A 14,308-nucleotide genomic window follows, 5' to 3' on the forward strand; every position below is an offset into this window, starting at 1 on the left:
TGTTTATCTTTAAATTAGGATTTATGCTAATAACATCTCTAGTAGAGTTGCTATACTCTAATTCTTAGCTATTTTGGCTAAAATGAGGGCAAAACACAACTCCAGTAGACTTACTAGTTGGCTTTTTATTTTGAAGAACTCCCGATTTGAGATTAGTGGCCTCTACATATGGAGAGGAGGAGAGAGAATTTGAGGGTTTTCCATTTCTTCATCTTCTCTTTAGAGAGAAGAAGAGAGAAATAATAAAATATTAGAGCTTAGCCAAAGTAGAGAACATTGATGGAGGAAACTACTTTTAAGTAATTTGCTATAATAGTTTTCTATATATTTTAGCTAAAATTTGGCTAAAATTTGGAGACCCTCCTGGAGATGCTTAAGCTAAGTACAATCACTCAAGTGTTCATTAATAGAAGTGTGAGCTTATATCAACAACGGTTAGTTGGCCACACGCGAATATTTAGGCAACAATACTTCTAAAATAGTAATCATTTATGTCTAGAGTACTTTGGACAATACCAAGAGTACGAATAACATTCTTTTTCTTTTGGATAATGCTTCCCTCCTTGTCCATAAGGAGGAACTCCTCCTCGCTTACTGATGTGGCTTAGCCACAATATGGCACTTGTCTCTCTTATTAAGAATAATTAAAGTGAAAAATAAATGCAACTTTGATAAAATAATAATAATAATAAAATGACAATTGTTAGTTTGTAGTTGAGCCACATCATGATAAGGAGAAGTTTCTCCTTATGGGCAAGGAGAGAAGCAATGTCCTTTCCTGCTAATTATAGTTTGATATGTGTGTTGAGATTCTTCTTTTTGTGTTTTTTATGAATTATTTTTGACTATGTGTCAAACTTTAATTTACAGAAAGTAGGAATGCCTCCTTCCAGCTAAGGAGGAAAGCAATGTCCTTTCTTTTTTATCATATTCTTTACTTTATTTAAAAGATTTTGAAAAGTAGGATAGCGATCCATTAAATGTAATTATTAAACCAATTGAGTTATATAAAATTGTCACTAAACGAAGTAATTAACAACTCTAACGACAAATTGAGGAAATTATCATAAGAATCTAATGTTGGATTTGTATAGTAAATGCCGGGAAAACCTTAGTGCCCAAAAAACAAAACAAAAACACTTTTGAACTGTAACGCTTTATCTGCTTTTTAACTTTATCATTGCAATAAAAATTGAATGAAATTGACAAATGGCATGGTCCAAATTTTGGTCCCAATAATCCGCTGAAAAGGCAAGGGGTCCCACCACCAAGCACATGGTGTCCCACACCCCATTCCTGAAGCAAGATGGATTGGGTACAGCTGTGAAGTGACCAATCAAAAGGGCCAGTGCCAGCCTTGTAGCTGAACGTGCATCGTGCTTCATGTACCCCACCTCCACGTACGCACTCACGTGCTCCCCTTCTAGTATTTAGATAACTTATAAAATGTAAGTCACATCACCCATTATACACTAGGATGATATATTTAATTCATTTTCTATGCATTTTATATTTAATTGTAAGTTTATTTATTTATTTTATTGTTTTAGGTTGATAAGCTTTAGTATTTGTCTCTAACAATCGAGAGGTCAATTGCTGGGCCCCACCACTATTTCTTTCTTGTGTCAATTTACTCACACCGGTTCTATTTAAATAGTTAATTTCAGAGCCGGAATACCGGCGGTGGCTGTAGTTTAGTGGTGAGAATTTCACGTTGTGGCCGTGAAGACCTGGGCTCGAATCCCAGCAGCCACATCGTTTGTTTATTTTGTTTATATTTTACGCTGTTTTCTTCATTCTTCCTCAAGTATTCAATTTGTACAAGTACAATTGTCATTCAAAAAACATGTCTTCGTGTCGGTTTACACGAGTGGATGTGGGAACCTTATGCATCATGATTGCTGTTGAAGACAAAAGCTTGACCAAACCACCTCAAAATATTGACTACTCATATTATACCAGTGGACAAGGAAGGGACCATTTTTTTGGCTCAATGTTTGTTTAAAAAGATTGCGAGAAGTCATGAATCGGAAGACTCTTGAATTTATGAATAGCACGTGAGCAGTTTTATATTAATTGGCCAGTATCCACGAGTTAATCACTTCCGTTAATGTTTGGACCATCATCCATATATAATTTCATTCTATTTGGGATGTAATTATTTATTATTATTATTATCATAAGTTGCATCATCAGATATTGACAAAGTCATAATCAACAGATACATGAAACTAATGAAATCAAAAGACACTAATTGTTTTATTCTTGCAAATCATAGTTTAACGAATATACAAAAATAATTTATGAAAATATATACGAACATGTCAAATTAGGATTAGTAAAAAACTATCAGTTTTTATTTCCGGGACGAAATAAATACTCTATACCACTACACTATAGTGGGTACTTTGCTTCATCTTTAAGGTTTTGAGACAATTTGATGTGGCTACTTTTATTTATGTATTTATCAACATTGGATGTGGCTATTTGGTAAGTTCCACATTGAATAATAGGCAAAAATAAATAGAAAAAACAGTAATTTAAAAGAAAAATCCAGGTAATATTCGAGGGTATATCCCAATCGCCAAAACCATGGTTAAGTTGAGAATAGGGTTGTCCTTTTTAAGGAGATGGTTGATTGGTTGAAAGGATGACCCTAAGAACGACTCTACGGTTCATATTCCTTTTCATATACTTCTTATCAAAATATCAACGTCATTTTAGTTAAATTCCTACTTGAATTTGTCTCAAATTTTGCCTCTACCTCCTACCATGAGTCGGTTCATTGCCCAAATAAGTAATATTGTGTATAAATTTCAAACCTTCTAGGGAGTACTTGATGTATATAAAGACAAGAATTTCAAAGCTTTCATGTATATTTGCCTTTGTAGATTCAAGAACATTCAACTTTATACTGAAGAAGCTGTAGACAATAAACGTTCAGAGAAAACTAAAAGATTTGTATATAACATATATCTCCTTGATTTTTCAAGCATTTTGAATGATCACAAAAATTGCACAAATGATAAAACATTCCGTTTAGATGAGGGAATATAACTCGAAATTTAGCTAAAAATTAAAAATTTAAAAGAAAAAATTGACAATTCCCTTATTTGGTAACTTAAGCACGGACTGTGAGTCAAAATAAGCTCGCTAAGCCATTATTTACTCAACAAATAAACTATAATACGTATGGAGATATGCACTCCTTGTTTTCATAAATCAAGTTGATCTGATATCTTATGCTTCAATCACAAGCATTCAAGATTCGGATTGTGCAAAAAAAAAAAAAAAACATGCACAAACTATCACACAGAAATGAATAAAATAAAAAAAATGAATGGAATATTATAAATTTTGAAAATATGAAGAACAATTTGGTTGTAATTGATGATATAATTTCATTTCACAAAAATAGAAATACTATCTTTTTTTAGGAATAAAAAAGATTGGCATTATGTGTCCACTATTTTGGCTTTGGTGCTACCACAAAAAGTAAAATTAAAAAATGGAAATGGCTCCTATCCTTTACCCATTAAAGTATTGATGTGATCTACCTATTAGGGCATATACATACGTGCCTATCAACATGGCGGAGCCCAAATTCAATGTTTGAGAGGCTATACGCTACAATATAGTACAAATTTACTACCATAAATTCATGTTGGGATGGAAATTTAGCAAACCGTTTATTAGGTTTGGAAAGGCATAAGCGGAAATTTTATCATTTTCCTTATCATCTAATTTCATAGGGGAAAAAAAATCTTTCCGGGGAGGGGTGGTGCTGCCATGGCTACTAATGCCCTAGGCCTCCCTCTGCCCCTGCATTTAATTAATAAGAAAATGTATTTATATTTATTATATCGAGTAAATATATTTATTGGATTAAAAAGAAAATGGCATTTTAGGCAACATGCCAAAGGCATCCTTAGAACATAACCAACACACTATCGTCACCTTTATATAATAGTCTTTCACGTTAACTTATTTGAAATGAGAGAAGTCATCTTACGTTTATTTATTTCTATTGCGAGAAATCATAAATCATGAGAAGTTTATAATTAGAATAATTCTGATACAAGCAAGTATACCCCAGTTTATAAAATTATTTAGTTTTGCAAATAAAGAAAATCACAACAAATTATTTTTACTCATGTATTTAAATTTTTATATCGTAGCTACCATTTGATCCTTCTAGAGACGAACCAGAGATGACAAAACCCAGTAACATCCGCACGTTACGTGTCCCCTGTCACTTATCTACACGTGTCACTACCACAAGCCTTTATGGGCGGCAATGCTCCGCTGTATGAACAGCAACGATACAGAAACGAGAGATTACTGTGAGATACGTCGACGCCTCAACCCAAAAAGAAAAATTATTTCGCTATTTCACAGGCTGTTCACCAATCACGTTCCACCTTCAAATTCCCTACGAACCGGCAACCGGCTACAGCCGGTTCAAAATCAGTCATCAACTTCAGTATATAACACCAAACACTACCACTGCCACTACCAAACACTATCACTATACTGAGCCAAGAGTGAAGTAGTTTGTGAGCGACCATACGCAGCTTAATTCTGCAGCGAATCTCCACCGTCCGATCTTAATCATCCTCCGACGATGCCGATCCGGAACATTGCCGTTGGCCGACCCGAGGAGGCGTACCACCCGGACGCCTTGAGGGCGGGTCTCGCCGAGTTCATCTCCACGCTGATCTTCGTCTTCGCCGGCGAGGGCTCCGGCATGGCCTTCGCCAAGCTCACCCACGGGGCCGCGACCACGCCAGCAGGCCTCGTCGCCGCCGCTCTAGCCCACGGATTCGGCCTCTTCGTCGGCGTCGCCGTCAGTGCCAACATCTCCGGCGGACACGTCAACCCCGCCGTCACTTTCGGCGCCTTCGTCGGCGGCAATATCTCCCTCCTCCGCGGCATCCTCTATTGGATCGCCCAGCTCCTCGGGTCCACCGTCGCCTGCGGTCTCCTCAAGTTCGCAACCAACTACCAGGTAATTTTATCACTTTCTGGCCGTTTTTGAACTATAAGTTTCTCGTTAAGTTCGTTAATATATCATTTTATATTAAAAGTGTGACTAACGGGTTTTGATTATGTGCTTTGCAGACTACCTCCGCATTTGCTCTCTCCGAGGGGGTTGGGGTATGGAACGCGTTCGTTTTCGAGATCGTGATGACGTTTGGGTTGGTGTACACGGTGTACGCCACAGCCATTGACCCGAAGAGAGGCAGCGTGGGAACAATCGCGCCGATCGCGATCGGTTTCATAGTTGGCGCGAACATTTTGGCGGGTGGGGCTTTCGATGGAGCATCCATGAACCCGGCCGTTTCATTCGGGCCGGCTTTGGTGAGCTGGAACTGGCACAACCACTGGATCTACTGGGCCGGGCCTTTGATCGGCGGTGGGCTTGCTGGGCTTATTTACGAGTTCGTCTTCATCGGCAACTCTAGCCACGAGCCACTCCCGACTGCTGATTACTAATTAATTAAGCTTTAATTAAGCCCTAATTAAGATTCAATCAAAAGATATGCATGCATGATGGATCTTCACTTGTTTTTATGAGGGTTTTGTACCTTTGAATTCTTGTGTTTTATTTCATCAAGAGAGATCATGATCGTTCATCATGAGTTCGTTGCCACCGTTGATTGTATTTGTTTCGCGATTTGCATGCTCCGGTTGTGTGATTAATTTAATTTATCCTTTTTTATTATTATAAATTTTCTGTAATTTATTTCTTGAAGATACTCTTCTTCTTACTTCTTTTTACTGTTTTTAATTTGGACCTATGCGGCCACGCGTCATATGATAGAGATAGGGTTGGGTTGGATTAAACAGTTAAATCTAGAATGTGCTTGATTTTGGTAGTTTTTACCTACCCCCTAAAGTGAATAACTACTGTTCCTGCATGTGATTGATTTGGCCCTGCCGACACCAACCATTCGCCAATAGTAGTAGTAGTTAATCGGGGGAAGATACATGCATGAGTAATGTTAAGAATCATAATTTTAGACCAGCAATAAATTACGTATATCATGTCACACAAAATATTTTGAATAATGAGGACATTCTTTTTTATGAACGTCGGATTTGAATTTAGAATTTCTTTTAATGTTTTAGTTGGTAATTAAGTAGGTTGCTGATATGTATCATTATCACGTGCTGGATAATTTGATTAATTACTTACAATACGATCTAATGATTTGTTTAGAAGATTAATTTCCTCGTCCATGAAGTTACTAATTAGAAGTAATTAAACCAAGCTAGCTAAAATAAAATACTCTGGTAGAGAACTATTTGACATGTGACTACTAGGAGCCTATATGACACACATAAATGCAAATATTATAGGCAATAATATTATTTATGCATGCGTATTCAATCATGTGGTGTGGGTCTTGGAAAAGGAATTTTGAAATTGATTGATTTCAATATGTTTTTGGGTGGTTGGGTTTTCATGTGAAAAGCACAAGAGGTGTGTGTTTCACGTTGAAAGACTCTACCCATATGAAATGAACGTGATCAACTTAAATATTAGAGGAATGGCATGACCTACTTTCATTTCATAGAGATTCCTCCTCCTCGTCGTCATCATCATCTCGTTCTCATTCATGAAAAAAGAAAAAAGAAGATGAAGAGCACATGATAATTTTCTGGACCATACTTTTGTATCTTGTCCTTTTTAATCTGCATCTTTTGGCCACCTTTGTGGCCCGGTCGTTTTCAAACCCGAAAGCTGCCCCGCTCTCTCTCTCTCTCTCTCTCTCTCTCTCTCTCTCTCTCTCTCTCTCTCGTAAATGTTCTGGTTCTCACTGTGCAAACATTGGCCAAGACGTGGTTTCAAGCTGACCGCACAACTTGCAATGCTACCTTTCAATTTCATAGGATCTTCTAAAGAAGATTTGGGGTCCCATGGCTCACCGTCCATTCTGGTTTTCTAATTTTATTATCACACGGTTTATAAATAGTTTTTACTTTTTCAAATGGTAATGTTGATTTCTTGCCAAACTTTATGTTACCACACAAATATTTATATGCATATTGACAGACTATGAATCCGAATTGCCCATGCAATCAAATAAAAATTAAATATGATCAATATCAAAACTCACGTCACATATTTAAATAAGAACCAAATGATTAATGATCGAGATTGATATTCTCATGTTGTGTAAACGAGTGAAGACGAAACTCACTGAAGCACACAATACAATATTAGTGAAACTTTGCAGTGGAGTGATTGATTGACCACACAAAGCTGGTGGAAAGTAATTTTTATTTTTTTTTTCTTCTGACCCAAATGAAGCCTTTGGCTCTTAGCCAGTTATGTCGAACCAGTTGCAACTGGAGACTGCACCATGGCTTGGCTTCTCACGTCGTTTTGACGTGACCTGTCCCTACCCAGTTTGCTAGAATTATTAACAAAACGTGAGAGAAGTTTGGCAGAGGTTGGGGATGATGATGATAATGAACAAATGTCTGTTTGTGTGGGGAACCGAATACGGCCTTCATTTCTTGCTCTCAGAATACAATAATACTAGAGAATTTGAAATATTGAAATATTGAGGGACTTTATATGATTAAGGAAGCTGTCTGGAGTACTGAATATAATGGTTTGTGGTAGGTGCCTGAGTTGTTATGGTGGGAAAATTATTGTGGGGGCAAGAACAATTTTAATTATTCTAGTGTTCTGTTTTTTTTAAAAGTTAAAAAAGGGATGGGGGAAAACTCACACACACGAGTACTGTAGGGGTAACGCTTGGGTCAATCCAACACACACCCCATAAGTGCTATATATCATAGTTTAACCAATTAAAATAAAAGCTAGACAGATGACATGTTTACTTATTTAAATTATACATGGGTATTACGAGACTTTCACATTAAAATTCATAATTTAATATCCATAAAACCATGAATTAAATTGACTAGGAGAGAATGGTCGATTTGAGAGGTGGAGCCACTCATGGGCTAGTAGTGACCCTGCCCCTTGCCCCTTGCCCCCGAAAATATTGCTGGAAAACTCTCATATTTACATAATCGGCCCCTCTAAACATGTGTATGGATGTGAAATTTGTTAAACTTGTGTAAAAATCAATCCAACTAAAGCTTGTTATTTATATTTTGGCTCCCCAAAATTTAAAATCTTAGCTCCGGCCATGCACGATCCCTGACCTATTCATTATCTTCTCTACTTTCCCACTTCATGAGATGACTTCCCATATTCCAAGCAAGTAAACATGCCGTAAATGCAAATAGTCGCCAACCTACAGCTCGAGAGTGCAAGGCGAGATCAAGATTCGAGCTGTAGTCCGAATGTGGTACTTAGGACTCAAGTCCAAAGCTTGGATTATGGGCCTGTGGTCTTAGACCTCTGAGCTCGGACCAGGCCACCAATGATTCTTGTTTCCTCACTCAGAATCTGATGAACATTGGTTGAAAGTGCCACACTAAAAATGGGCTGGGCTCTTCCAATAACTGCAAGAACAGAGGGGTGCCTCCAAACTCAGAAAGGCCCAAATGAATTATTGTTGGGTTGGGTTGCTATCACGTGGCCACGCAAGCATAGACTTGATAACGCTCACGTCATTAACCACGTGGATATATACAAATGTCCTGAACCCCAAAGTTAGCCGACACGTAGTCAAACAACACCGCTGTTTTCTAAAAAAGCGTTTTCTAAATTCTAAATACTGTGTGCCCGCCAAACGACAAACAGCATGTTGATTTCGGGACCAGGCGTTTTCCATATCCGGAGACCCGCGTCAGCAAAGCCCAACAAACCAATCCTATCCGAATCCAATACGACTCTCATTATTTCCATGAACACATAAAAATATCCCAAAAAGGGTAATTTTCTCTGCCTAAAATGCCCTCCTAATTTTGCCTTGTACAACTAACTCACTCAGTTCAACTCGTAAAATCACACACCTCCTTTCCATTCCCGCCAACCCATTTAGACCTGCACAACCATTACTCATGTAACAAACCTTTTCTGTCTTTGACGTGAATTAATTCAGTTAATTAAGATAATATACCCGTCTCGTTATATTTGAATTTGATTTTCCTTTTTATTGACAATGAAAAACCTTCTTCACAATTATTGAAATCCCAATCTCTTCAACCCGCACACCCGAACACCCAAACGACGGCGTATTGGGGTCCCTTGGAAGCCAAATAATTGAAAGATATCAACTTCGAAATCATATGATTAGGACCCCTAATCAGTTGGGTACAATTATTACATTTATTTAGGATTAGATTAGACCGGCAAAGGCTGGTGTGTTGCCTCGTCAGCACTTTCATTATTCCCGCAAAGGAAATATCAATCCAGTTGATAAAGGCATCTCATTTTCCCAGGGGGCTTTCGTCAGTTTTGTTGCTTACTTGAAAACTTGAAAGCATTGCACAGGTAGGCCTTTGGCCTTCCTCTCTCTCCTTTTATCTTCGCCATTTTCACAATTTTCTTCAAGCTTCAATCTTTTTCTTCTGGGTATCATAGTAGTTAAGTAGCATTTGAGAATGGAGAGCGGATCCGAGACCCAGATGGATTTGAACAACAACACTTCTCATCAGAATGATCACTCTATCATGGAGATGGGATCTGGGAGTTTCGGGTATTCATCTATAAATTTGTTTTTGTTAAAAAAGAATTGATTTTTTTGAGCTGAAGTTTTGATTTTTGTTGTTGCTGGTAAATGAATTTAAAGGTGCGCCCATTATAGACGGAGGTGCAAGATCAGAGCACCTTGCTGTGATGAGATATTCGATTGCAGGCATTGCCATAACGAATCCAAGGTCAGTTTTTTTTTTTTTTTTTTTTTTTTTGGGAATGGTTTTTGTTTTAACTTTGATTAATATTGATAAGCATGTTATAATTTGGGTGTCTTTGTTTTTGGAGCAGAATACATTGGAAGTTGATCCTCTTGATCGCCATGACGTTCCTCGCCATGATGTGAAAAGGGTTAGTTGCTTTTACTGTCTCTGATTCATAGCAGCTTAGTTTAAAAAAGGAATGGGAAATGGAATTAGAAACTGTGGCCTTTTTATTTTTCAAGTAGATTTGATTTTATCCGGATTTTGCTGGATATGAATTTACTTTTATTTACTTTCCATTTATATCTCCTTGTGTTGTCTGAGCGTTAAAGGGTTCACATCAAAAGATCTGAACTTTATGGATAAGGTTCAGAGCATCTATCTTTTGTTTCTCTATGGACTGTTGATTACTTGCACATATTATGCCAACTTGAAATAGTCATTTTCTTTTCTTTCCTTTTATTTTCTTCCCTCTTCCTACCCTTATCATTTTAAGTTTATATTGAATAATTAAAAAGTTTCACTTTGTTTGCCTTGTATGGTTCAGGTCATCTGCTCCCTGTGCAACACAGAACAAGATGTAAGCCTTCTTGCAGAAAACTCTGATAATTGTATTATTAATTATAAATTGAAGGATGAGGTTAATGACTTCTCTAGTTCTGATAACCTTTCAGGTTCAACAGCACTGTATCCAATGCGGCGTTTGCATGGGGAACTATTTTTGCTCCAAATGCAAGTTCTTTGATGATGATGTAAGCCTCTGAGTTCTTACCTAATAAAAAAAGGGAGCTTCTTAAGTTCATATCCTCATAAATATGAAACCCTGTTTCGAATGCAATTTTTCTTATTCTAAAATTGGTAGGTTTTCGAAAAAAACAGTTCCTTTTGTGATGAATGTGTTATTAGAAATTCACTTTTTCTTATTCTAAAATTTGTAGGTTTCGAAAAAACAGTACCATTGTGATGAATGCGGTATCTGCAGGTTAGACACTTTTCTGCACGTTTTCGTTGTTCCCTTCAGTTGTTTGTCTTTTCGTTGTTTTTAAATTTTCTTTTAATAAATGCGCGTTACATTTCATTATCTTACGTCAGTAAAGCTTCTTCATTGATAAAACATTCGCACGTGTCTAAGTTTGTTTTAATTGGTATTACAGAACCGGAGGCGAGCAGAATTTTTTCCACTGTAACAAATGTGGTAAGATGTTAACCCTGTTTTTTCATTAATTTTTCATCGTTTTAATCATTTTTTTATTTATAATAGTCTAAATTGGAATATCTCTATCTGTGTTTTAGAATGTTGTTACTCAAAAGTGTTGAAGGATTCACACAATTGTGTGGAGAAAGCAATGCATCATAATTGCCCTGTGTGCTTTGAGGTAAAGTTTGGAGTTTGCTATGCCCAAGTATTATCCTGTTTTCTGCTTTATGGTGCACCAACTCACATCGGTTACTTGTGCAGTTTCTTTTCGACACAAGGGCAGACATTACTGTCTTGCTATGTGGACACACTATACATTTGGAATGTGTAAAAGAGATGGAGCGACATTGCCAGTAATTCCTTTTTTCTTCACTCTCTCTCTCTCTCTCTCTCTCTCTCTCTCTATATATATATATATATATATATACATACATACATACATACATATACATATAAAAAGATTATCTGATATAAATCGTTAGTAGTAAACGTAATGAAAGGATTATCTGATATAAATCGTTAGTATAAAGAGTAATGAAACAATAGCCCCATAGTAATTGTATACAACTTTGCAGGTATTCATGCCCGGTTTGCTCAAAATCATATCGCGATATGTCCCGTGTGTGGGAAAAACTTGATCAGGAGGTAAATCTATGATTCGATGATTCAATGTAACGATATGAGTCACATGACTGCCTGTCATTTCTAGTTTACTAATCGCTTTCAAATTAAATATCAGATTGCTGCAACTCCCATGCCTGAAATGTATCAAAATAAGATGGTAAGTATACATATATGATTACTATCTTTGATTTCTCCAACTATTGGGTAATTAAATTCCGCATACACTTTTTGTATGGTTAGGTTTGGATCCTCTGCAATGATTGTGGGCAAACATCAGAGGTAAATTTCCACATTGTAGCACACAAGTGCCTGAAATGCAACTCCTACAATACAAGGCAAACACAAGGAGGGCCAGCCTCATGCTCATCAAGGATTACAGATATGGTGAGATGAATGACTTCAATACATCAAAATTTGTGATGTATTACTTCCGAAATTGTATTACAAAAGGAAGCTTTAGTTGTGGCAAAGGAGGGAAAATTAGTAGTGCCAGTCCCTTTACTAGTTTCTTTGTAGGTTTAATTGTGCAAAACATTGGCTCATATTTGAGCCAATTTCTATATGCCAGTGGGTAGGGTCAGCAGGATGTATTTGAAAGTACGGGAAAACATTGTATGAAGCTTCATCAATGGAAAATGTTTCAACATATGACAAAGATATCATGATATCAATTTGTAATTCAATTGCAAATAGGTTTGCAACTTCAAAAGTACATATAAATTGAATGAAGAGACAATGAATTAGACTGGAGCAAAACTGAAGACAATCATTGACTTCCTGAGATAGACTTGCCCACACAGCTTCTGAAGTTCATATAGAACTTTTCAAGATGGGTATCTTAATCAACATTGTGCAAGGACTAATTAGTACATCGGAAATGTAGAGTTTTTTTCTTTTCCAATCACGGAGGTCGTTAGTTTTTCAAATTGACAAACGTTGAACCGTGGAGCTTGACCTCCCGGCCATTGAGAGGTTGTACTGGTCTTGCATTCATCTCTGCAAACTGCATTCATGTTGATCAACATAAGGAGTTAATATGTGCTCCGGATACTATCATGTCAAAGTTAAATCAGAAGAACTCACTTCAGAAAGATGGGTAGGTTACTTACATCGAAAACGGCTTGTTGAAGCAACTTCACTTGTGCTATTGAAACAGTATGTACCTGAGGACAGTTTTTAATTAGGGCAACTTCACTTGTGATATTGAACCAACATGTGAATTTACAGGAGTTGGAAAAAATTTCCGGGCTGATGAAGTTGGCTGTACCTGTTTGTTTATGGTCCAAGTTACTCCTTCACTGCAAGGAGGGGTTGTGAATGATCCACTGTATCTGTAAAATTTCGAGCTAGCCTTTTTCATCTTCCTCTTTTTCGGGTCCTGAAACCCGAGCTTAGCCTTCTTCATCTTCCTTGGATCAATCACTCCCAGTTGTACATCCTTCTCTACATCCATCATCGACGCTATCGCCTTTTTGACCTGAAAGTAGAAATAACACCATTGATCTCCTATATCTGTCTTTCCTAATTGAACCAAAACAAGTTTTTACCACAAAAAATTTAATGCTTTTTCTGACCTTTGAGATGAAAGGATTTGGTTGGCCAATTTTGTAGAGGAAGCCAACCACAGCTACATCACTGTTGTTCTTGGCTCTGTGAACCATGTGCAATTCCACATCATACCTTTTGCCATCAATGGAATGCTCTGAGGGGGAGTGCCAATGGCATTGTCTGAGGTTGTATTCTTTGCCATTGATACTGATTGATCCAGCATCACCGTCCCATATAACCTGCATCAAATTTACAAGCAGTCGAAAATCATCCCTTCATTATTGTTCATAAAACAAGTTAAACAAGATTTTTACTTTCTTACCGCGATAGCATGACCTTCATTCTTCAAAATGGCTTTTGTAGGCTTATAACTGATTTTAAAATGCTCTAAACTTGAGTTCACTTTGGTGGCAATCCCATCCCTTAAATCTATGGGTGATTGGCCTTTGCCATTCTTGCATGTCATCCATTCTTTCTTAAGGTCTCCCCAGTGTTCTGGTCCTTTCTTGCTCCCTGCCTTGTATTCAAATTCTATTTTACGCCCTGCACCTAAAAACCCAAATTCAGTAAATTATGATGAAGAATAAGAAGAAGAAGAAGAAGAAGGATGCAAGTTTCTATATATTTATGTATTTGGCATTACCAGAAACTTCAGCTCTAGTTGGTGTTGGGTCCAAGCACAGAAGAAAAAATGTGAAAAAAATGAACACAAGATGGATTTGCTTTGATCCAGCCATCTTTCACAGCCAATTATTGCAGCTAGGATGCAAATGGTTATACCCAACAGGATGGATGCCTCCTGCTCCTGTTAGGTATTTTATATAGCAATGTTCAAGTCCTTGATCAATGTGTATGAGATATCAATCACTTTTACGCAATTCTAATTTGCCTTTCTTGGCATTTCAATCCTTCAACATTTTGGGGTAATTATACCATTTTTTCATGGAAAGTTTGGAAGTTGCATTAACTGAATTTGATCAATTCAATACAGCCAGTCTGGCCACTCATTTTTTTTTAACTCCTTGATTTAGGTGTTCTATTTCTCTTTCTATCTATCTAACACTAAAAATATGGAATATTTTTCTGTCTATATACAAAAGTACTATATAT

General features: G+C 37.0%; 3 protein-coding genes and 1 non-coding gene across 4 annotated transcripts; 3 read left to right on the plus strand and 1 right to left on the minus strand.

Annotated features, from left to right (window-relative positions):
* The first annotated feature begins 1,683 nt into the window (after positions 1-1,683).
* TRNAH-GUG lies at positions 1,684-1,755 on the plus strand. Its single transcript has one exon. It is a non-coding gene; the product is annotated as a tRNA-His (tRNA).
* Positions 1,756-4,386: 2,631 nt separating this feature from the next.
* On the plus strand, positions 4,387-5,755 carry LOC117633859 (aquaporin TIP1-1). Its single transcript, XM_034367674.1, has 2 exons — positions 4,387-5,008; positions 5,122-5,755. The coding sequence occupies exons 1-2, from the start codon at positions 4,625-4,627 to the stop codon at positions 5,494-5,496; spliced, it is 759 nt and encodes a 252-aa protein (XP_034223565.1). The 5' UTR covers positions 4,387-4,624; the 3' UTR covers positions 5,497-5,755.
* A 3,554-nt stretch (positions 5,756-9,309) lies between these two features.
* On the plus strand, positions 9,310-12,307 carry LOC117635278 (E3 ubiquitin-protein ligase RZFP34). The gene is made up of 12 exons (XM_034369623.1): positions 9,310-9,629; positions 9,723-9,810; positions 9,917-9,976; positions 10,376-10,408; positions 10,503-10,580; positions 10,767-10,810; positions 10,983-11,023; positions 11,122-11,204; positions 11,288-11,379; positions 11,602-11,671; positions 11,766-11,807; positions 11,891-12,307. The coding sequence occupies exons 1-12, from the start codon at positions 9,535-9,537 to the stop codon at positions 12,041-12,043; spliced, it is 879 nt and encodes a 292-aa protein (XP_034225514.1). The 5' UTR covers positions 9,310-9,534; the 3' UTR covers positions 12,044-12,307.
* On the minus strand, positions 12,299-14,109 carry LOC117635277 (alpha carbonic anhydrase 7-like). Its single transcript, XM_034369622.1, has 6 exons — positions 13,842-14,109; positions 13,521-13,747; positions 13,225-13,437; positions 12,918-13,127; positions 12,760-12,813; positions 12,299-12,653 (listed from the first exon to the last, which is right to left on the minus strand). Exons 1-6 carry the CDS (start codon positions 13,933-13,935, stop codon positions 12,564-12,566), a joined length of 888 nt encoding a protein of 295 aa, XP_034225513.1. The 5' UTR covers positions 13,936-14,109; the 3' UTR covers positions 12,299-12,563.
* Positions 14,110-14,308: the final 199 nt, after the last annotated feature.

The sequence above is a fragment of the Prunus dulcis genome, chromosome 7 (genome assembly GCF_902201215.1).
Source record: "Prunus dulcis chromosome 7, ALMONDv2, whole genome shotgun sequence".
NCBI classification, from domain to species: Eukaryota; Viridiplantae; Streptophyta; class Magnoliopsida; order Rosales; family Rosaceae; genus Prunus; species Prunus dulcis.